This window comes from Calonectris borealis, chromosome 15, assembly GCF_964195595.1.
Source record: "Calonectris borealis chromosome 15, bCalBor7.hap1.2, whole genome shotgun sequence".
NCBI lineage: Eukaryota > Metazoa > Chordata > Aves > Procellariiformes > Procellariidae > Calonectris > Calonectris borealis.
The window spans coordinates 14,634,968-14,659,683 of record NC_134326.1 but is presented as its reverse complement, the minus strand read 5'-3'; the positions used below and the strand labels follow the sequence as shown (position 1 = coordinate 14,659,683).

The 24,716-nt window shown below is 50.6% G+C and overlaps 1 protein-coding gene across 2 annotated transcripts in view; it reads right to left on the bottom strand.

Annotated features, from left to right (window-relative positions):
* NSD1 (nuclear receptor binding SET domain protein 1) overlaps positions 1-22,042 on the bottom strand; it is a 66,119-nt gene extending 44,077 nt beyond the window's left edge. For both annotated transcript variants that reach the window (XM_075164347.1, XM_075164348.1), the window contains exons 1-4: positions 21,938-22,042; positions 21,014-21,717; positions 4,407-4,542; positions 1,210-1,382 (exon numbers count right to left, since the gene is read on the bottom strand). In XM_075164347.1, coding sequence (XP_075020448.1) covers positions 1,210-1,382; positions 4,407-4,542; positions 21,014-21,697 — 993 coding nt within the window. In that variant the 5' untranslated portion in view covers positions 21,698-21,717; positions 21,938-22,042. The remainder of the gene's footprint in view (positions 1-1,209; positions 1,383-4,406; positions 4,543-21,013; positions 21,718-21,937) is intronic.
* Positions 22,043-24,716: the final 2,674 nt, after the last annotated feature.

Here is a 24,716-nt window from a genome sequence, read left to right as displayed (position 1 = left end):
ACACTTTTCCTTTAAAAAAAGAAATCCCACACCAACAAAATTTCATCTCAGCAGATTAAAAAGTTTTATGGACCCTGGTAGCAAAGCAGCCAAATACTCTCAGCTTTGCATCAGATCTTGGCTTCCAGGGATGCAAACCTGGACATTTATGCGAGCAACAAACATCTGATTCCCTTTGCTGCTGCCACCACACTGGTGCTGCCATTTACATATAGAATGAGACTCTAGTCATGGAGCATTTCTAGGACCAGAAAAGTTACTTGGAAGAATGTCACAAGTGGTTAGGAGGCTGTGAACACACGGAGAAAAGTCCTTAGAGAAGACACTGAACATGCCCTTGGAAAAGGAAAACCAAATGAAAGCATTACACCCGGGGACTCACATCTGCAAGAACACATTTCACTTGATGGTTTTGCACTAACACAGGTTAAGTACGTAACTGCTAATAAACCTCTTGGAAAAAGAGAGAAAGAAAAACCAGACACCATTGCCTAGTATGACTATCTGCTCTCTTACAATAACGCAGTAGCCTCTGTCCTTCTTCACTTCAGCAATTCTAAAAAGTTAATTTCCCCAGTCACCTTCCTAAAGACGTAGACCAGACCCCTGTGTCACGTTACATTATACTGGCTACAACTGCTCCGGGCTGTTATGTTTGGAAACAGAGATGATGCGATGAGCCACAAAACTCATTCCCACAGCCCCACTGACAAAGCATTTTCCAAGTCAAATTTTAAGTCCTAACAGGTTTCTATAAAGAGAATTACTGAAACAGGGCTAAAAACTCCACTGCTTTATCTCCGTCAGTGATCTAGTGAAGCGTGCAACTCCACCTCTGCTTCAGATCAGCCAAAGGAGGCTGCCAGAGAGCACAGGAAGTTATTTAGAAGCGCGCCGTAATAGACATCAGGAGAGGACTGCGCCGCCGAACACATCTCACACCGACAGAGACCTGACTCCTCTGCCTCTCAGAGCTGTCTAGGGCAATAAAAGCAGCAGGCCACACCCCGACATAAAAGAGAGCCTAGAAACTTCTGGCAGCTTATAAACTATACTCGTAAGGATGCAAAGAATCACTTCCCTGGCTGCTGTGGCAGTGACTGCAGCAACGAAGAAAGCTGTCAAAGTGCAATTCCAGGCATAAAGGAATACTTTGTACTATGCAGATTCAAAGAATCAAAAACATATTAAAGAAAACAGATCTTTCACCTTATGTTTGTAGCCTTTTTCCTTTTGCTTTCCTCTTCTCCGAAGAACAGGCAGCTCTTCAAACTGATGTCTTCCTTCAAAGAGGACAATAGCTTTCCCAGCAACCCAGGTTTTCTCTGAAGGTTCTCCTAAGGCATCCACATAGTACTCTCGGTACGGTCTCCGATTGGAAACTATTTTGAGAAATGTAACAGAATTAACCCCTTGCATATAACGGAATAAAGACAAAGAGAATCACAGAAAGTGGTAGCAATTTGCCAGTTAATTTTCAACTGCTTTTTGCTTAATAACATTGCCACATGAATGACAGTTCTGGGAATTTCTAGTCAGAAGTCAGGGAGACCCCTTTGATCTCTGCTTTTTATGTTCTGTGTTGCTACACTCTATTTCTGAATGTATTTTTTGTCTTACAAACAGTTGACTAACAGGTCTAAGATGGGTCACCTCCCTAGAGCAAAGACTATAGTTTGGCTGCAAAAAAATTTGCAAAAATAGCCAAATTTTTTTTTTCCTTGAGACACACAACATACTAGGCAGGACATTTCTTTTTCGCTACTCCCTGATTAATGATTAAACAGTCCAGTCCACTTGACCGTTGGGAAAAGGCAACAGTGTGCCGGCAACACCCAGAAATGACATCCTTCTGGATAGGGTTTACTGATACAGGTTGAACCTCCCCCACCACGATATATCCCATCTTGTTCAATGCTTTGTTACCAGACAAACTCTTATTTAGGACATAAAACATTAGCAGCAGCATTTAAGTACACACATGCATGCACACTCTACAAGGACTGGTGCAATGTGACAAAATGCTAGTTGTAATGAGTATCTCCATACTTTTGGGCACAAAGGTACAGAGCAAGAGAAGAAACTCAACCATAAGGGCACAATCAAAGATTTCTTCAAAGGTGTTTTCTGTGTGAGAATACTGAAGAGACATGGGACAATTAAGAACTGAACCAGTACTGGGTGTGCTTCTGAAAAAGGACAGGTTACAGGCGTTAGAACAGAGCAAACAAAGCTTGAACAAGGGATATAAACTTCTCCCTGCATTTCGCTGCAATTTGTGCTTCATGTTCTCCCGGGAACACCTTCACCCTCTGAACACGTAGCCTAAACTTTGCAGCCCATTTGATTTGTGCTGCCTCTTCCAGGAGTGCCAGCATGGTGCGGCAGCCTGGCGTTTAGCCGTGCTGACATTGAGATTCTGACCAAGACCACTGAGAGGATGACAAATAATGACCAGGGCAACATCAAACCGAGGGCAAAGATGACAGACTTCATCCGTCCCATTCACAGTACCGGGACTCAAGCCACTGAGCCTCAATCTTCCAGCTCCAAAAATCTTCAAGTCAAGAGCTTGCCAAGAAAAGGCAAACTGCTTTAAACAAAACACCGTGCCTCCAACCCAAGAGGAGAAGAGGGTTTTGCGCAAGTGATGAGTTTGAAGCGACCTGCCTTGTTTTGAAGAGCTCGTTCCCATGGCAACAGGAGAGCCAAGGCAGGACTGTGCTTCCCACAGTGCACACAGAGCCCCGGCAGCTCCCCCTGCCCAAAAGCACCGGCGTTCAGATCCACCCGCTCAGCCACTGCGGCATCGAGGAGGGGAGATGAGCAGATTACATACAGCTACGACTGGAAAATGCAATTTTCCCCAGAGCTCTATTGGTTTGAACATGGATAAAACACGATGGGAGAGTCTGTCATGTAGCTGGAGATCAGACCTTGCTGGAATTTGTTAATAGCATGTTTCTCCCCGCAGAATTCCTTTATTAGAAATCCTCATACACAGGCTGAGAGGGGATTACTGGACAGCTATATACATTAAATCCTGTCCAAAACTTCATGGGGAGGGATGCGGGGGTAGACTATGTGTCTGGCATATCTTCCAGCAACATCTTCAACAGGAATTTGAGAGCTCGAAAGGGACTATTTAAAACAGCACATTCAGTATTATCTAGAATCAGGACGAATGCCTCCCAAAGGATGGAGGGAAAGGTGGAGAAATAGCAAGTAAGAAGACTTAGGGATGACGTGAGCACAATGTAGAAAAAGCTACTTCATGTCTCTAGAGAAAGAGCAGAGGGCTCTGAGCTGATGGCCACTTGGAAAAAAGTCTACTTGCTCTCAGCACTTGGTTCTTAGGCTGGCCAGGGCCACAAAAAAAACTGGAGAGAAATACATCGGTGAGTGGTAACCTCACCAGCTTATAGAGCTGTCAGTGGCAGATGGCACCAGTTCAAGGCGTTTCCAGTTGCCCACAGAACAAAAAGAATCAGAAGGGGAAACCAGGGACAAATAAATAAGCCCTTCCATTTGTGGCAGTCTCCCCATGGCAGCTAGTATGATCCTAAAAGCACTGTGAGAGCCTTCAAATGAGCTGCAATTTCCAAACAATCACTTCCCCTCTGTTCTCTCCATCACCCATCTACACTTCTCTGCCTTGAGCTTCTAAGACTCTTCCTTCCTGGCTCTCCCCTACGTTCATGCATGCACAGCTCTGTCTTATTTCCCCCATCTCTTCCCCTCACACTCAGCTGGCTCTTAGTCTCTCTGACACACTATGCCCTAAACTTTCACATATGTGGCTCCATCTCCACGTTTTTCCGGTATTTCCCCATAAACAGCCCCTTGCCTCCTTGTGCCAAACAAGACCAAAAAAAATTTTACTTCCTCTCACACATTCCCACCACACCTTCAGGCATTCAGCAGCTACATTGCGCTACCCCACACCCCGCTCCTCAGCCTCTCCAGCCTCCCATTCTCCAAGCCTGGCCTCCGTGTACTCAGACACTCCAGGCTTCCCAGCTCTGCTTGCCCACCCATTGCAGGTCTCTGTCCTCACCTCCCTGATCCACCTCCTTTTGCTCTGCTCTTCCTCCGCATCCCTTTTTCAAGAGGCTGCTCTTCCTTCTGCACTGGCCTGAGCTCAGCCCAGCTACTCATCCTTCCTACAGTCTGGGAAGAAAAGCCTGCATGTCCAACAGCTACCGGTGCCACTTCCATCAGCCTCAGCCCTGTCCTCCTCCTGTCACCTCCCTGATCAAGGTCTACTTTATAGATCCAGGTTTTCCACAGTAGAGTCTATTTCTTCATACCTTTCAAGGGCCAGAAATGTTTTTCAAATTAATTAAAAACTGCAGCACCCTGTCATACACAATGCCTCCACTTTGAGGTCTGAGTAGATACAGTACCTTTCATTTTTGAGTGACAATCCAGCACTGGGTCATGACAAATTGTGCATGGCCACCATGGGCGTCTGTTGAACTTGGCCCAAACAAGATCCCCAACTTCATACTTCACTGGAGTAGGTTTCTTCTTGGCTCGGATCTTTGGGGAAAAACCAGAACACAAGAAATCACTAAAGCTCCAGATGCTTTTGAAGATATTTGCCTTCCCCCCTGTGTGCAGATTACATCTGGCCACCAGAGACATTTACATTAAAAAGCAAGTCCTGATTTTACTTAGTGACTCCTACACCTTCAAAGAACACAATGGTTCTCCCCATCATTCTGAAAGAACAAAACAATAAATGAGGGTTTGAGGGTTTTTTTGTTATTTTTTAGTAAGGAACATGACCTCTGGTAAATGACTGCACTCAAACTTCACACATTTGAGCAGGTAAATATTTGGAGTCACTTCACTAACACCAATTTGTTCATTTCAAAGGTTGCAGTGTACAGAAAAAGTAGTAGTAAGAAACAATGAAATATTCCTGACTGGAGGAGGTGATAAGAACAACAAATCAAGTGTTTATCAATTGCAAAAAAAAAAAAAACAAACCAAAACAAAACAAAAAGGTTGGTATGTGCAAGCTAATAACTTCCCTGCTTCTCAGATGTGTTCAGGAAAAAGCTTCACCATAAAGTATCTGAAATCAAAGTATTTGAAACCAAAGGCAGGTACAACCAGAAAAAACCCTTATGTCCTAGTTTTTAGTTTATATGAACAGAACTGCCATTGCTGTGCCCCAAAACTACAGAGCAGGAGAAAGGGAGCACAATGGCAGTCATCCCCCCTCTAGGAGACAGACGGACACATGGACTTCGCCTGTCTCCAAAACCCGCTCGCAAGTATCGACTCTGTAGAAACAGACACCCGAGCCCTAAGGGCTTCCTAAGCCTGCGCAGCAATCACGAGAACGTCAAAATCTTTCAACACACAAAAACCTAATGCTGCTTAATGCCATTTCTGTCTCGCTATTGAGACGCTGGAGAGCAGATCCCATGTTGTTTGCTAAGTACGCACACCGTCTGGCTGGGCAGTGTGCTACCAGCAGGACCTCTGCCAAGAGGAGGATTCAGGAGCTTACCGGCATTGTGACTAATTGAGCCAAGACGGGGTACAATAGGTTTTCATGGGATACAGGCGTCCCCGCGCCCAGCTGTGGGGTATCCTGCCTGTTTTACCAGCACCAGCCAACGACACGTCCTAGGTGGGTTCGGCATTTTAAGAGCTCTAAGAAGTGCTGCAGGTATTATTCTTGCCGATAAGCATCAGCAATACGCTCCTCATTAAAGCTGTCATAGCATAAATACGCACCTTCTCACTTCACTTCTCCATCCCGCTCACCACCCTTCCCGAGGCACGTCTCTTGCAACTCACAGTCCAACATCTCAGCAACTAAAACACAACAGACCTCTCTAATAAAAGGTATATTCCGCTTCAGGTTGAGTTTTATGGGTTTTCTTCATGTGGTGAAAAAAAATACAAAAGGATAAACTCCTCTGTTACATAAAAAAAACAGGTAATGATGTTACAGACTACATTGCTGAAATTCTTCTCACTCAGTCATCAAAAAGCCACGCAATAACTTATCCCTGAGCTGGAGCTCAGGAACAGGGGACGTGAAGGAGCACCAGGCAGGGAGCTGCCACTGCCCTGCTGCAGCCTCCGTGCCTCCACCGCACCACAGACACAGGCTTTCTGGAACAAAAATATGCACTTGTGAGCATGGGAACCAGAGGTGCTGCCTTTGCTGGGTCTTTTAAAATGCTGATGCACTTTCAGATGCAAAACCCCTTTTTTTTTTTTTGGTCCGTTTCCAGCTTGTGGTGTTCTTGTAAATGTGATTTTTGCCTCAAATTTTTTTTTTTTAAACACATTTTTCAGCCCCAGGCTTTAAAGGGACATATATATATCATAACTAATGGATCATCTCAAATGCAGTGCATAGTACACACACAATGTACGTGCATCCTACTGACAACTGTAACCTGAGCACAGTCAGCTGGACAGAGCCGTAAAACTATGCTGGAGATTTGCCAAAGCCATTCACACTGATCCACCTGAGGGACACCCACAACCCCTGCCTAGAGGCAAGTCTGCATTTAAATCAACTCTTTGTCACCCTCTAATACCCCACACAGACGCCTGATGAAAACATGGCTTTCAAGAAACTATTCAGACAATGGTTACACAGTTACCTCTCTTTCCGCAGCTATTCTCTCTCATTCCTCCCCAGTCTGCTCCCTCCCCTGCATTAGCAGTCAGAGGTTGGCCTCATCATCACCCACCACAAAGGCCCCACCGGTGGGTGGAAGAGGCAGATCAGGAAGCACACCATGTTCTGATGCCCCAAGGAAGAGCTCTGCGACAGGACACGCTGCAGCAGGTGACCGTCTTGCACTATTTTCTCTCCACTCCCCCTAAATCCCCATCACCTGGCCAGAGACACCTTCACGTTAAAAAAACAAAACTAGCAGATGAGTGAAAGCAGCAGTTATTATCATTTCCAGGTATAGTAAGTCTCTTCATTTAAACTCTGCTGCATGATGCCAGAATTACAGCCCCCAAAGCATGTATTTCTTGGGTCAGAACACAAATTTCATTCCTATTACAATTAACATTTACTATGCCAAGATCAAACTGCTAATATAACCCCATGGCCAAAAATTCAGCCCTGCAGTAATGGTGACTTTTCTGTGAGCTAGGGAAAGCCCAAGTTTTTTTAAACACATGAACTTCAGATGTAATCCCTCCATACAGTCAGAGTACTGTTTACCTACAGAGCATGGAAATGTTCAAGTGTTTAAATAACAACAAAACTTGTGAGCCACTGCATACTGGGTAGGTACCATGTTGTAACTCCGGTGGAGATACACCAACAAAAGTCAAAGCAGGTAAGAGACTGGGCTAGTGAGGAAGGGAAGGACAGTGCCTTGCTCCGTCAGTGAGTACCACAGTTCTTGCATTATTAGATGTTCTCCTAAAAGGAGCAAGTATTGTCCAGTCTGTTATCAACTGTTTGGCATTAATCTGTTGTTCAGATGGGACAAGCTACAGCCTAAACTCTAGATGATACGCAGTATTTCAGATCACTTCATCCTATTTTTGGAGGGAACAAGAATGTATCTTGCGGATGTTTTTAATCAAACCCCCTCCACCAATGCAAGACGCCAAATGATCACTGAGGAAGGGATCCCAAGGCGAGGTTCAGCAGGGATTACGCAAACACTTCTACCTTGAAAGCCACTTCCTGAATTTGTACTATTCCAAACACACCAGTCTTTGCAATTCACTAAGTGAAGCCGAGCACTGACTTCCAGTTATTTCATGAGAAAGCAGACTTTCTCATAGAGAAGACAACTACACAAGCAGTATCTCTGCCCTCCTGAAATTCTCACCATAAGGTAAATATGAAACATATTGAAACACAGAATCATAGAATCATTTAGGTTGGAAAAGACCTTTAAGATCATTGATCAAGCAGAGAAAGCTTACTTTTCTAAGTGATTTTAATGTTGTACACATATTGCTGGTCCACAACTGTCTCTCTCCAATCTTCTTCCCTTTAAAATAATCACATCATTAAAAAGTGACAAACATAACGCTTGTCCAGTAACCACTCTTGGCTACATCACTTGAGGCTGCTGTTCAATCCATTAATCTTGCTGGAAGAAGTGGCACAAAGCACAAGTCCACAAAGACACACATATGCTGAAGGCCACGGGGTGCACCTTTCCTGCAGCACTGGTCATCTCTGTGTAACAACCAGAGCAGTACCATCATCTCCAGCGTGGCGCGGCACGGCTGCAGACACCCCATGTGCCCCAGCAGCGTGACTGGGGATGCAACATCTTGGCAGAGCCACGGTAAGACCAAACTGCACGCAAAGGGGCAGATATATATTGTTATGTGCCAAGATTTTCAATATCGTACCAAAAAGCCCAGCTGTCCAGAGTCCAAGCACTGAGCTGCAGCCGTTGTTGCCATGCAGACTTCAAATTCAGACCTGCTTTGGAAAGCCACCATGGAAATGCTTGGCCAAAGTAGTTTATTATAGTTTATTCCTGACTTAATTATTAACATGACATCATTCAATGAAGCTAGGGACAAGAACATGCTTTTGGAGAAAGGCTGGGGCAGCAAAAGAGATTGCGTGTGAGAAGGATGGAGAAAAGAAAGAAGGAAGCCACTAACTCCCAAGAATATTGGAGGAAGATCCTGCCGAGCCTGTTTCAGGCAAGAAGTGGACAGAATCAAAGCCAAGGAAGAAAATAAAATGAGGAGGCACATCCAAATGATAATTAAACAATACAGTATAAACAATGATACTAATAGCCTTTTCCGCTGAGCATGTGGGCAGAAGCGCAGCAGATACCTGCCCAGGGCCCTGCAGCAGGAGCACAGGATATCTCGTGAGCGGATCTCACCACATTAGTAGCTGCCAGGTAAGTCACACCCCGCACACCAGCCAGCGCGTACCTCAGCGCCAGGGGCAGAAGGCAGCAACAACTCTGCCCCATAAGCTTCCAGTGCTCTCTTCAAACCTTCTCATTCCTGGGGCAGCAACTCTCGTGTTTCTCCCTGCAGCCCATCAACCCCCAGGACTGCAAAGAAGCTGTTCCCAATACCTACTTCTTACTAGTTAGAACTGGAAGCCTGATGAAGGTCAGTCCACTGTCTTCCCCGCCACCACCTTTTTTTCCTTAAAGTTCAATGATCATTAGTTTTTTCCTGAACAGGATGAGATGACAAGGACTTCATTAATTTCTATGAGCCACCAACCCACCCCCAGATATGGCTGAACTGGCTGAAGATCAACAGCTCTTTGTACCGGGGGCGGGGGCAGGGGGGGATCTAACAAAGCAAACTTGAGGCAGAGATGACATTTGGCCTGGGCCAAACAGTCTGCTTGAAGTAGTATCCACTAGCACAACCAACCACACGATTGGTGTCACAGGTATGCCATGCCTAGGACATGACACTCCCAACTCCTGCCATTTCACCATCACACAACAGGTTACTGACCCTCTGCCCTCGCAAAGGAGCAGCAGCAACTGGGGGAAATTCTCTCTATTAAAAGCACTCCCAGAACTACCCTGGAAGGACATTGCTAAAGTTATGCCAAAAGTTTTCATGAGACGGTGTCTCCTTCCAGCTAAAGTTCAACCTCATTGTGTTAACTTACCATTTAAGACAAAGCAGAGCAGCTTCAACCTCAACCCTCTGAGCTCTGGCTTATCTTTCTGTCCTGAGTCCATACAGCTCCTATCACAGGGGTTCCAGATCCTTTAACTCCGGCCATAGAAACGAAGCAACGATGGCTGCAACTCTTGTACAGTGACTGCTGCTGACAGTCAGAGATAGTTAAAAGTACAACTCCTACCACTGTCCTGCTCTCAAGGATGGGAGCGTAGAAAGAAGTCTAAGTGATCCACCGTTCATTATTTCACTCAGCTCCAACACTCATGCACTCAGAAATGAATGAACACAGATAGAAGCAAAGACGACAGGAATTGGGAAATAATCTTTGCTTGTAAACGTTGCATGGAAAGATAAAGGGGAGATGAGATTAAGAACAACACTGAAGCAAAGTCAAGAACCAAAATTAATAACTGCTTGTGATGAAAGCCAAAAAATAAATTCTCATTAGCAAAGATTCTTGTTTTAAAGAAGCTTTTCTGAAATCAAAACCAAATTGGTCGAAAAAACATAAAATGCAAAGAAAATTAAATTATATCTACTTCATAGCTTAAGAAGTATTTGAAGCCAAGCAAAAGAGGTCATCAATCAAACTTTCCTCCATACAGAGCTTTAAGCCTTTACAGAGAGCGGCTGCGACGCTGAGCCTGCGCTCGTGCAGGCAGAGCAGCAGCCCTCTGTGCTCCGCTATAAGAAAACTTACAGGAATAAACCCCTGCACAGGGAAAGGGGTAAGCCCAACTGAGTAAATATTTAAGAAAACCCACCCAAACCACAAGACCTGCACGGCGTATCTGCTGAAACCATCACCTCCCTCGCCAGAAGTATCATCACACTGGCCCTTAACTTTGTGGCAAGCTTCAAGTCAAACACAGAAGTCAGAGAAGCCTGCTGGAAACCCACAGGCAGCCTGCGCTGCTGGGGACCAGGGGACATGCTCTTTGTCCCCCCACCGCTCCAGTCTTCCTTCGGCTTCAGGACTGCAGTGAAAAGCAAACAGGCATCTGACCTACATTTGTGTCTGAAAAAGCATACTAAGTCTTATCTGGGACCATTATCACACAGAATTGTTAAATACTCACTAATTAAATATTCACTAGCAAAAAATATAGCAGAGACTATGATACATGCCACACTTCTGTTATCTACATGCCTGTGGATATTTGTTGTGTTTGGCTAGTTTTTAGTACCCTTTTCCAGGCTGTGGCAGCCTACAAATGCAAAGGGTGCTACGTACGAATGAACTGCCGTGAAACGTTAAAATAGAGCGAGCTGATTGCACTACATTGGGTAATTCATAGATCCTGAAGCACCCGTATCAAGTTCAGGAGCGATAAACGTACAGATTTTAAATAAAGAACATACTGATGTGAGAACACCAAAGCCTCAGACACCAAGATAACTGACTAAGAGCATCTCTGTTTCACTGCTTTCTTAATGGAGATCAATTTCCTTATGGATTGGATAGAACAGCAGTATGATAGAAAGCTCTGGCACTTCAGCATCGTAATAACCAGAAATGCACCTGACAGCATTTGAGGATTTGAGGAAGGTAGGAGCAGGAAGTGGGAGAGAAGGGGTACGATCTCACCCAGATCCCCGGTGCAGAGAAATCCACAGACGCACAAACATGCAGATTTCAAACCACTGCCAAGAGCCTGAAACAGAGGAGAAACTCTCACACTTGCTTATCTGCATACGTTTTAAATGATAAACCAAGTTCTCTTTAAATCTGGCTCTTTTAATCAGCACTAATTGTTTCAAGCAAGAGGAACCGCAGGCATTACCAGAACTTTGCTAAGTCTCACAAAGGACATGTATCAACAAATTATCTTCCTATGTCAGAGAACTAGTAAAAAAACCCAAACTGAAACCAGGTCATCAGATCTGCCCCCTTTTCAGCCTTATTTTTGTGCTCCTTTATATTATCAAACGAATTGTTCACAAGCAAGACATCTGATAAACGCAATGTTTGTCTTCAGAAATGGAGTTTCTAAATCCATGAAATGAAAAACAGATTCAAACTGTGCAAAATGAAACTTGGCTATTCTAATTTATATATGTAAACTGTATCCGTTACAGCTTAAGCTGTAACCAGAATGAAGCAGTACTAAAGAACAACATGTACATGCAGTGCAAAGGGTGAGTCCCGTATTGGAACCTTAACAGCTAAAAATTGAGAGTTTGGGTTGAATTAAATGTGCAACTACTAACACATGCTTGTTGGTTGTTTGGGGTTTTCTTTAATTCCACAGACTTCTTTAAAAGCAAGAAACATTTAACCTGGGCTTGCAAATTTAATCTTCTGCAGAAATTATGACTCGCCCAGGAGAAGAAGGTACAATCCCACTTTGTTAGTCCAAATGCAAAGATGCCACTTACGCAAGACCATAACCTCCTCAAAACAAGGTAGTATTCAGCATGCAAATCCCCCCTGCCCAATCGAACCATTTTTCCAAAACAAACAAACAAAGATTATAAATGTTCTGGTCACATATAATTAAGTTTTAATTTGCATTTAAAATTTCAACTGCTTTTGCTGAATCTCTACTGAAAATGACATCAGAATTTTTGAACACTAGCAGTGCAATAAACTTAACTTGTGCTTATTTATTTCTTGATACCCACACTTAGAGCCATGTCCTGAGGAAGGTTCATGCTTCAATCATTAGGTCCTGCAAACTTACGCTTCAGAGGCTTCCTAACCTTTATGTCGTGAATCCAGCTTCCTAAACATAGTCGCGCACATACTGTGAGAGGACAGCCAACTAAAATTAAGAGTAATCTGACTTGTTTCACTGCTGCTATTTAGAGATCTGTGGGCAGTCGCCACATTAGCCAGAATACTAAGAAGTCTTGGGTCCTTGGGAAAGCCAAACAACAAAGTAACATCGGGGCAAGCAGAGGAACTATTAAAAGAGAGATAATCACCCTGCTCCTCGCTCTTCTCGCATTAGGCAACAGGCAGGTTTCTATGTTTCCACCAAGAGTGGGAGGGAAGGTCATTAATACACTCCTCCAAAACAAGAGGAACACGGAAGTTTCAAGCAGGGCTCACGGCGAGAACCTTGCTCCACGCTCAACACCGGAGGCCCTACAGGAGCTGAAAAAAGAAGCTGGAGGTTTCCAGTGTGCTGAGATACTACTGTGCAAGGAATTTTCTGTTTACCTTTTCCTAAAAAATACCAAACCAAAAGGCTCCCCATCCTTTGGTTAGTATGCAACACTGTGTTGGATTGCTCTATCCAACTCAACACTTCAACACAAAAGTCAAATTCTGCATGTCTGAAAATGAAAAATGAGTCCCCAATGCATTAGTTCTGATGAGTGTCTGAAAGTTAATACAAGTTACATTGCTATTTTATTACCTATAAAACTGTTGGGTTTTTTTCTGAAGACCACAGCAGTGTGAACGTGCCATCTCCAGCAGCATTTGCAGCTGTCCAATACCATATGTAACCCACAGAACAAGTTCCCGAGCAAGAACTCACACAAACAAAGCTTTGCTTGGCAACCCTACCTGCTGCTCCCCACGCCAGCACTCCACCCACCTGCACCCCACAAGGAAGAGGAGGGAGAGGGACATGGGGAAGCCTCCAGGACTGGAAACGTGCTGCCCCTTCCCTGTGGTTTAGCCACTGACAACACTCCTGAACCACTCCCTTCCCTGATGCCACACACATCACAAGCAGTGCCCCTTCCACCTGCAGACCTGCTGCTTCGCACAGAGCCACGGCAGCAACTCAGCCCCAAAGAGACAGCAGGCGGATGCGCTGGCTGCCAGACAAGCCATTCGTTTGCGGATCGTGCAGCTTCGTTGCTGCCGAGGCAACAACCAGACCCGGCAACAAGCTGAGCAGGTCAATTTGGTACAAAACCGCTGCTCAGGCTGTGCTAGAGACAGAAGTGAAGGTGCCTGGCCAGGCCCAGCCTGCCCTCACAAGTGCTGGGACAGAGAGATGATACACAAGGACTTTTCTCCCAATTTCTTTTTGCCATTCTTCCAAAGACCTGGGCGAGATAAATCTTGATGCAATCTTAATGGTAACCACAGAAAGTCAGCATGTCAACTTTACCGAGTGCTTTTCCATCCTTCAATAGAGGCAAAGCACGCTGCTGAAATCCCTCCTGGCTTCATCAATGCTTTTGGACACATGAGAGATGGATGCGCACCAAGTCCATCTTTATCTCTGTTGCACATTTAATCACTGCTGCAAAGCTACTGTGAGTATCCACACTGAAACAGATTTCTAATTTAACAAGATCAGAGGACTTCAGCTGGCACCTGCCAGGGGTGTCAGCCTCTGCCTCCATCACACAGCAGCATCTTCCCCTCTCCTGGGCACTGGGGTCAGGAGCACCCGCTCAGATCAGCCAAAGTGACGCCCGTGCTCCTACCCGGGACTGAACCAGTGGGACACCAGCCCTCCACCTTCCAGTCTGCCTCTGCACGGCACCACAACTCTGCCGGCATGCCAAACTCCCTCGTGCTACCATTCAGCTCCCTTGCTGCAGCTACCTGCTGGGAGGAGCGTGACGTTCCTGAAGGAGCCCAAACACACACCTATGCCCTGCGCGTGTCCTCAGTAACACTCCCGCTAGCACCCTGGTTCCTGCACCACCGGCAAACCTTGCAAACTTAGCGAGGAGGCCCCTATAATGCCCAGGCACAACTGCAAGGACTACGCTCAAGCATCTCCAAACCTAAAAGGCACAGGACACACCACCTGCACCTGACTCTGACCCCTCCACAGGCTAAACCATGAACTGCTCTTTGCAGCTCTCCCCACCGCCGGTGACCAGTGACAGTCCTGTCCCACAACACACCAAAAAGCCATAAACCCTCTGCACTAGCGCCAAACCTTTTCTTTGATGTCACCACACCTTGCAGTTTCCAACACCAGCTTGACCTTAACCGGTAACACTGCACTCACGCCAACACACCCGAAAGTAACACTTAAACTTCCAGTAACTATTTCAGCAAAGCAAACTGCAATTTTTATCAAGTATTCTTGCAACACACGACAGCAGCAAGTCAGGCAGGGGACAGCAGCCCTGCCTGCTCCAGCAGCGACCACAGCACAAATGCAACATTACATTTGACTCAACACAAAATTCACACAGGTCAGACATCGCAACTAACATTTGCAACGTGTTCTGTAACTCAGCAGTCTGCAAACTCACAGCCACAGAAAAAATACTGATGCCATGAAATTATATGAAAGCAAGCAAGGCTATTGTTGATAGGTCTAAATTCACTAGACAAGAGTCTGCACCTGGGAAGTGTTTAGGGGTCCGCAAATCAATGGAGGTTGAAAACTGCTGCTCTAATTCAAAGCAGACTCTTTTACAGACCTTTTCCACCCATTAACTTGGAAATCCTGGCAATGCCTTAACCACCATAAAGGATTTAACTCCCATTTTACTGAGCGAAGACTGCATTGCGCAGCACAGATGGCTCTGTGCAGACAGAACAAAACATAGGTCATATTTTTTTGGTATTAAAAATGGCATTAACTTGACTTTTTTTTTTTAACCTCCCAGGACAAGCCCTCCCCCCGCCTGCTAGGATTGAGTTTCTTTCTTCAGGTGTTTCTATTCCCTGTGCCTTTCTAAATGCCAGAGCAAATAACTGAAAAAAATCAAAATTACTACATACAAGAAGCTGTCAGTCACAGGCAAGAAAAACAGAAGTATATTCTAAGCAACCAGACTGAAACTTGATCATCACCCATAATACTGATTTTTGAGTTAATGTCTTTTTAAGAAATACTGTCTCAACTGTAACTCAGAAAATACCACTTTTTTTTCTTGGAGCTCAAGTAGCTTGTTAATCATATTCAGAGTTGACATCTCTTCAGTGAGCTACAGATTTGTTCAGTTAACATGGGAAAATTAAAAAAAAAAAAACCAACAAACTAATAATTGTTACACATCACACAGTTTCTGGGAACGGGGTGCAATGAGGTGCAGCGAGAAGCTGCTATACTAGAAAAGGCAATCAACAAATCCATGACTTCAGGGCAACATATTTATGGTTTGCATGAAATCAAACACTACTGCTACAGCATCAAACTGAGCCACTACCACCGATTTTAGCACGGGCTTAGACTTAGAAGAAGCTGTAACAGCAGAACTAGAATCATTGTACCCTCAACAATGTAAGGCTTGTTAGAAAAAAAGGTTCAAATTCTGGGAGATGCACTTTTGGAAAAGAAATCACCAGCAAGTAAATACAAAGACAGTTAGCAGAGGTAGCCAGCCTTGAGAGGCAGCACGCATCCTAAAAAAGCAACTGCAAAAGCCGATTTTGTTACTACTGTTGGCCGTTCTTGCCTGTAACCGTAGCAGGCGATGTACTAAGTATGCCACACTGTACAGAGCAGAACCTCACTGCTGAATAGCTGAGTGAAGTCTACGCTCCTCTGGCAACAATCTTCACTAGAGACTTGAAGTATTTATGACTGAGGACAGTATGTTAACCAGCACATCGCTTGAACAAAGTCTCTCTCATCCAAGCTTTAAAAATAAGTTTTAAACATAGAAAGCAGAAACGACCTAGAGGTTTCTGCCATTATATTCAGCAAAACCTCACCTTCAAGACTGTCCAATCTGCAAGAAAATACCTCTGGTTTTGCTATTTGCACACAGACATGTTCAGCTTCAGAGAGCTGCACGGCCCCATATGAACGGCAGAGGCATCTATCATTCAAATTTCACACCGCACAACAGGCAGCCAGAACATCCATATTTACTAGAGAAACCACGTTATTTTCTGTAACATCAGAAACAGATATTTTCAGCAATATGATGTTAGAGACAAATACAAATGAAACAAGGAGAATAAGAGCAATCACAGCCAAGCGCTAGAATAAACACTTCCAGGATCCAATCCGCTGTGCAGGAGAGCTCCAGATCCTACAGACTGTTCAAAAAACTGCCGTCACTCAAAGCTAGCTGCTCCTCACACCTAGGCTACACTGTCCTGCTGTGGCAGCATCTTAACACCCACCCATTCACACCACCACCACAACGAAGAGGCGATGCAGCGACGCCATCACATCATGAAAGCACCACAGTCATTAACGACCTCAAAAATATATGGTCAAGCAGTAACACAGCCCAGGACAGTGCCCTAACCGTGGAAATATCCATTCTTCTGGATGCTGACCATGGCTGAAGTCCTTTGTGGGTAAGTTTAGAGCTATTCGAGACATGAATGCACTTCAGTACAGGGGCCCAGTGGATGCCAGCAGACTGCACAGCCAGGCGAGATCCAGCTACATGCTCTTTTCTGAAAAAAAATAAGGTCTTCCAGTGTAAATCTTAGTGGCAGAGAGGGGTGTGTGCAAGATCAGACACACAGGGACAGTAGCACACCGAGAGCCTGTTCTCACCAGGTGCACGTAGAGGGAGACCATGCCCGCAGGAAGCACAGACGGCCAAACGAAATTAATCTCCCCACCAGGAAGATGTCAACTGACCAAGGAAATTTATGTTCCCTGCTCAAACAAACCACTGCCATGCCTATTGTATCTCAGGGATATAACGTTACCAGTAGTTAGTTACACCTCAAATCAACAGTCTGTAGTAGGAGATTCTTTCAGAAACGTTTACAGGAGTAGCCAGTATCACGTGGCATTGGTTCCTTTATTTTATTTTTAGCGAAGAGAGAAATGGCACTAAACATGTCAGTTAATAAACAAAGAACCAGAGTAACTCTCACACAGGGACAGAAATACTTTATAACGAGAGTACTCTCCCACAGCTGCAGGTTGCAACAGAACTCTGAAGCACATCACAGATTAATTCTAGGCTTAAAGAGAGGACTTGGCCAGCCTTCAGTACTTCTAACACATTGCGTATGGTGTGGTTCTGCTACAGCAAAGACCTTCCAGGAGCCCTACACACATGCCCTACTCATTCCTTAGATCCAGCCACTGGAAGCAGCCATCCTTAGCGATGAAAGATCTGGCTCTGGATTTCCCTGTACCTCATTTCCTCACTGCCGTTACCCGAACATCACACTCCTACAGCATGGAAATAGTATGAGAAGAATGAAAAGCAACATTGAGCAAGTGCCTCACGTGAGCTCTGCACATCCTGCAGCCTGAAGCCATCAGGGTCCTGCGGAAAAAACAGCTCGTGAACGCGTAACCCAGGATCATACACTGCATAACGTACGCGCACCGAGAGAGGCACAGACGTACTTGAATCCAAGAACTCTCTGCTTCCGAGTGCTCAACTCTGCAAACCAAATTACTTTAACATACATTGTGGGTAGCAATTAAAAACCAGCAAACTGGCAAAGCAAAAGCCAAGTAATATGGCACCAAAAGTTACATAAAAAAGCAAAACTTCAGCACAAGAGTTCTGTCAGAAACGAGTCCACCTGCTCCAATTCCTCAGCAACCGAGTATCAAGCACAACCTACGCGCTCAGACCTTACATGGCTGCACCCGCCCTCCCCAGCGCTGGAGCCCGGGCCCAGTTCTCCCTCCAACTCCACATGATGCTGTCCAGGACCTCTACAACTTGCGAAGGCCAAGAAAGCACTGCAGACAAGCTCACGTCAAGATGGTAAAGAACAAATAGCGAAATTAAAAAATGACCACACATTTCAACTTAAATGGCAATAACCCAACATGCGCACAAGGAAGTAAGCCAGCAGCTGCCAGCAGTCACTGCATCGTCACTTCTGGAGCAGAAACAAGACCCAAGAACCACTGCTGTAATTTCCTTCTCTCCAACACAAAATCTGTCAGTAGCTGCTGGGAGCATGGAGAGCTTCAGTCAACCTTAACTAAGATTAACTTGACACTTAAAATAACTTCACTTCAGAATATGCACATCCCTCTTTACAACTGAATGCTACCTGAGCAATCTCTTCCCTGTTTGGGGCAATGTTTGAGTGCAACGGATGCCAGGGCTATTAACAAATCCCCATGCAAAACAATACCTGCCACCACCCCTCCTACCCAGAGGCATTACTTAAATGCTGGACTTTGCATCCCACTAAAGACTAAACCAAATGCTGGCCCTTCTGCTGGAAGCACTCTTGACATTTTGTAAATCAGCCTTTTCAAAGCAAGTTCACAATGCTCTAGTGAAAAATTCAAAACTTGCAAGGGGCAGACACAGCGGTCCGAGATACATGCACATCTTCCTCTTGGCGAAACAGGAAGTTTGAGCAGCAGTGGGCATACTCAAAGCCATGAGCTTCAAGAATAAAAGCTCTGAGAAAGTCTCGCTGTAAGGTGGAGGAGCCCCATCATCAGGCTGGGTAAAAGTGATTATCTGAAAGAGCAGCCCAGCTATGACAAGCCACCCTAAAAATAGCACTGCAGAACTCCCAGGGGTTTGTAGTTGTTGTTTTAGGGTGTTTTTTTGTTTTACGTTTTAGCAGCCTCTCAAAAAAAGTTGATACCAGTTACCCAAATACAAATGAGACCGGAATTAAATGCCTATATGAATACATGATCTGAGGAGCAAGCCTGGGTATTTCTAGCTACCTATGTCATGTTCAACAATTAAACGATTTTAACTGTCTCATTGGTAACTTGGCACAGAGAAAAATCCCTCTCTCTTCCCATCCCACAAGCAGCAGAGCTAAAAAGAAGGACCACTCAGACAATCTGCATTTACTTACTAAAGGAAAAATGCAAGACTCGAGGAGAGAAGGATCCCAGGCTCCCTAAAAAATGCTTTTCTTCTTTGCATCTTTTTTCTGAACGCAGCTATGGTTTTAAGTCACCAGAACAATTCAGCAAGGCTAACGTCATACTATAGCAGACAGGAAGGCAGTTTTACTGAAAAGTCAACACCTCGTTGCATATTCAAATAACAAGCTCAATCACTAAGACAGTTTTGTCACCGTACAAGCTGCAGTTCTGTGGAGCACATCGTAAAGCCACTGATAGCAGAGGCAAGTGTTGTGAAAGTACCTCTGCTAGCTTCTGTTTACAAAGTGAGACCCTCCCACAACCGCATCACTGAGCACATGTCTGCTGAGAGATCCCTGCTTTGCTCTGCAAAACAAAGCTAAGTATATGCACAAACCTCAGACGGACAGCAGTCTCCTACCCGCAAAAACTGAAGACTGAATCTCCATAACGAGATGGATTCTTCCCAAGGAACACTCAAGAGGATCCACAACCCAGAGCCGAGCCTAACCGTGCCACAAACAAATTAAGCCGCTGTCAGTATCTTCCTGAAATCACCCCTTCTGTGGGCACTCTGTGACAAGTGCTCCCCCACCTCCCAGTGCACACAGCAGGAACACTGCAGGTTCCCAAATGAACACAGATGAAAGCAAGGACTTCTCCTGAAATGCTGCATGCACCAGTAGCATCTGTCCAGCATCAGTGGCTACACTGAAATTAAAGAGAGTAAGATGGTTTTGGTGTCAGTGCTGTCACATGAGTTCATTTTCACACCCTGCATCAAGTAATACTTAAAACCCAGAGCATCCTCCAGCAAGGAACCTTAAGTTTACAAAAACAAATTTAAGAAATACACCAAAAAATTACTGAAGAACTGCAGGAAATATACATACATATCTGCAAATTAGAAAATCACCCTGAAAAGAACGCAAAAATTATACTTGCATTCAAAAGGCATCGAACAGAAAAGTTGCATGCACCTAACTCCTTTCAGAACTCTAAAGTTCAATCAGTTTTGCTTCTTATTAAGCGTATTAGAAAACAAACTAAAGGAATTTGTGAGTGTAGAGAGAAATTAGAAAGAAAAAAAAAAAGTCAGCCTGAAAAACGCGCAAGGTTTCCTGCCCGTGAGGTCATGGCACAGCCCCTCCCTGGCCATCGCCAAAGTCTCACAGCTTGGGTACCTGAAGCCAGGCCAGACAAAGAGAGCCGTCTGACAGCGGTAAAGCCGGAGCCGGCAGGAGAGGGGAAAGCTCTCCTCCCACCCTTGAGTATCTCCAGTGCGCCCCAAAAAAAAAAATCTTGTAACGGGGAAAAACTCCACCGCAACTTGGTGGCGATCCGCTGTTCTCGGGCGGAGGGACGGTGCCTCTCACGCCCGAGGGGAGAAGGCGGCGCGGGGGGAGCGCGGCTGGACACGCCGGGGCACAGGTGCGCGGCAGAGCCCGGTGACAGCCCGGGCTGGCCGGCGACCGCCAGCAGACAGCCCCGAGCAGCGGGCCAGGGGCGGCCGCAGCGCGCCCCCGAGGCCGGCGGCCTCCCCCCGCGCCTCGGCAGGGTCCCTTCGGCAAGATGGCTGCCCGCCCTCGAGGGTGCCGGCTGCGAGGGCGCCCGGCCCGGCCGCACCGCGCCTCGCCGGCCTCCGCCGCAAAATGGCAGCGGCCGCGGCCCCCCGCCCGGCGCCCCCCCGCCCGCACCCCGCCGGTGCTTACGAGCTGCAGGGCCGCCGCCGCGGCGGTGGCGGGAGGCTTCGGCTTCTCCCCGGGGCCGCCGTCCGGCACCGTCGTCGGCACCGGCTCGGCCAGCTGCAAGCGGGGAGGTAGCGGGCTGGCGGGGCCCTGCTGCGGCCCGGGGCGGCCGCGGCTTCGCTCCCGCGAGCCGGCCTCGGCCGCCTCCTCCTCCCCGTCCGCCGCCTCCTCCTCCTCCTCCTCCTCGTCGTCGTCGTCGTCGTCGTCCTCCTCCTCCTCCTCCGGCGTCTCGGCGCCCTCCTCCTCCGCCGCCTCCTCTCCGCCGTCCCGCAGGAGCAGGGGGAAGGCCAGGGCCCCGCGGGGTGCGTCGGCCGCCGGGCCGGGTCCGTCGGCGCCGGCCGCCGGGTCCTGCGCCGCGGGGAGACGGGGGGGCGGCGAGCCGGGGTCGGGCAGGGCCTCAGCGCCGTCGGCGGCGCCGCCGAGGTACTCGGCGTTGATCATGGAGGCCAGGTCCTGCAGCCGGCGCAGCGGGATGTAGCAGGACGAGGGGTCCTGGCCGTAGACGGGCTTGGCGGCGGCCAGCTGCATGGCGGGCGGCTCGGGGCCGCGGCCCTCGCCGAAGGGGCCGCCCTTGGCCTCGGCGGCCGCCAGCGAGGTGCCGAAGGGGACGAGGCAGCTGCGGCGGCTCACTTCGCAGGCCTGCTCCATGCCGGGCCGCGGGCATCCACCTGCGGGCACAGCACAATGGGGTCAGCCCAGCCGCCGCCGCCGCAAAATGGCAGCCGCGCCCGGGGGCCCGCTCCGCTCCGCCGGCCCCGCGCGGGCCGACGCCGCCGTCGCCGCCGCGCTAGGCCCAGGCCGCGGCCCCGCCGCCCGGCCCGGCACGGCCCGCCTGGCCTCGGGCCGCCCGCCTCGCCGGGCGCCGCCGCCCCGCGGGGCGCCGCTCACCTGCGGCCGCCGCGGCCGGCTCGCCGCCTGCCCCCGGTGCGGGCCGAGAAGGAGACGCGCCGACCCGGCCCGGCCAGGCCCCGCCAGCGCTCCTCCGCCGCCTCCCTCCTCCCTCCCCCGCATGCGCGCGCCCGCCGCCGCCGCCATCCCGCCGGCGCGCGCCCCGCGCCTGCGCGCGCGCCCCCCGCGCCCGCTCTTGGGGTTCGGCGGCGGCCAATCAGCGCGCGCCCGCGCGGGCCCCCCCTCACCCCCCACCGCTCGGCGGGCGCCCCCCTCCCCCCCCCGCGCGCCGCCCGCCCGGGGGGGTGGGGGAGGGGAGGGGGCGCTCAGTGCTGCCCCCCCCCGGCGTGCCCCGCCGCCAGCGGCCGCCCCGCGGCCCGGCCTGCCCCGCCGCGGCCCCGCTCCCCGCCTGCGGCCCGGCCCGGCCCGACCGGCCCGGCCCGGCCCAGCCCCGCGCACATGGCGGCCCGGCCCGCCCGGCCCCGCGCCCTCGGGCCCGCCGCCCCCACCTCCATCTTAGGCGGCGGCGGGGGGCACCGGGCGGCCCCGCCGGGACGGGGCGGGACGGGACGGGACGGGGCGGCCCGGCCGCACCTCACCTGCGGGCCCTGGCGCCCCGGCCGGCTGCCACCCCCCCCCTCCGCCTCGTCGGCCGCGGGGCCGGCGGGCAGGCCGCGGGCCTGCGAGCGGCGGCGGAACGGGCGCCAACAAAATGGAGTCGGCCGGGCCCTGCGCCCCGGCGGGGCACCCGGCGGGCGGCGGCTCCTGCCCGGCGGCGCGGGCCGCCCGCCCCGCCTCGGCCTCGGCCTCGGCCCCCGGCCCCGGTCCCAGCCCCGGTCCCAGCGGGCAGCCAGCGGAGCGGGGGTCGCGGGCCGCCGCCCGCCCCCGCCGGGCTCGGGTTACCCCCTGCCATTGTCCGCCGCGCCCCGCGGGCCGGGCCCGGCGCCCCGGCCGCGCTCCCCCGCCGCCCTCCCCGCGCACCGGCGGGCCGGGCCGTCGCCCTCCGCGGGGCCCGCTGTGCCGTGCCGAGCCTCGCCGAGCCTCGCCCGCCGGGGAGCGGCGCCCGGGTGCCCGCGGCCTGGCTGTCCTCGCCGGGCTCCGCCGCTCCCGGACAGCGAGCGCCGCGCTCCCGCCCGCCCTCCCGCCGCCGAGCGGCGCGCAGCCGGCCCCGCGCCCGCCCGCTCCGCCGGGCCGGGCCGCCATCGGCGCCCCGCCACCCCCCCGCTCGGCCGGCCGGCGGCCCCGCGGCGGACGGCGGCTCCGTCGCTACCTCCAGATGGGGGCCGGGGTCTCCGCCGCCAGCCGCGCGGGTCCGGGCGCCGCGCCACGCCGCCGCCGCACCGGCACGGCTGGGCAGGCACGGGGCGGGGGCGGCCGGGCGGGGGGCAGCGGCCGGGGCAGCGCAGGGATGTGGCACCGGGGCGGTGCTGCCCGGGCCGCGCGGGGGGCAGGGCCCGGCCGCCCCCCGGGGTGCCGGGCGGGGAGCTGGGTGCCGCCGCGGGGCTCGGCTGGGCTCGGCGCGGCGCTGCCCGGAGGACCCGCTCTCCCCGCCCGCCGCTGCCCTTTGTTTCCCCCCCCGCCGCCCCGGCCCGGCCGTGCGGGAGCCCCCGGCCGTGCTGGCACCGCGCTCCCTTTCACCGGGCAGGGGCCCCGGAGCAGCCTCTCTGCACACTCAGGCATGCAGCGCCCGCTGCCCAGCCCTCGATGCCCTGCCGGTGTGCAGCCTTCCCCCGCCAAAAACGCCGTCCTGGAACGGCTGCGGGTTGGCACCTCGGCAGGGCGGTGGGATCCCACCTGCGGGCAGCCCTGCCTCCTCCCTGCCTGGCAGATCCTCTGAGGGCTCCCGGCTTCCCCCGCTGCCGTTTTGGCCCTGCCTGGGCGCTCCCTCCTTCCCTGCCTGCAGCTGGCAACAGGGCAACCATTCCCCCAGAGCATCAAGGTCCCTGACCCATTGTGCCCCCACTGATCGCTGCCACCATGGAGAGACTGCCATGTTCAGTCTCACGCCACTCCAGCACACCCACGGAGGGTGGGGTGACTTGGCAGGAAGCGCCATGGTCGGAGGTTTTGCTTGTGACATGTTTGTACTGCCGAGGTCCCAGCCACAGACTCGGCCAGCGGCACCCAACCCACCGCGGGCCATCTCGCCTGGTGCCCGCGTGCTGCGGCGACATGTGGGAGCTGGGACTGCGCTGTGCCCAGTGCTGCACGAACTCGGCACCGAGGCATAGCGTTCCCACAGTCCTCCCCGCCCGCGCAGAGATGGGGCAGCACCCAGCATGGCTGGGGTCCCTCTGTTTCTCCCCAAACAGGGAAATAGCTCCGGCATAGCCAGTCAACCCAGGGATCAACTCTGGCTGCAGCGGCCGCACCCCGGCACACCCGGGCGGGGGCCCAGCAGCCAACTTTCCTCCTTTCTCTTTGGAGCAACCTGCCACACACGTTTCCGCCACGTTCCCAAAATAAAGCTAATTGTTTATTTATAATCCCCGGGGGCGGGCAAGGCCCTGTGCAGGGTGGGAGCGCCCCGTGTCTCCCCATAGCCTGGCGCCTGAGAGCCAGCGAGCGAGGGCTGACTTGGGGAGGAGTTTAGGACCGGCCCCAACCTGGCCCCCAACTGTCACCAGCTCTGCTGATTTGCCCCCTTATGCTGGCTGGGCTGGGAGAGGCAGCGCTGCTGGCAGGGCATGTCCCAGCCTGGTCCCTGCTGGGTGCCACCTGCCAGGGGCTGAGCCCCCTGCTTGTGGGCATGCAGCACAGCACAGCCCCACGGGACTCT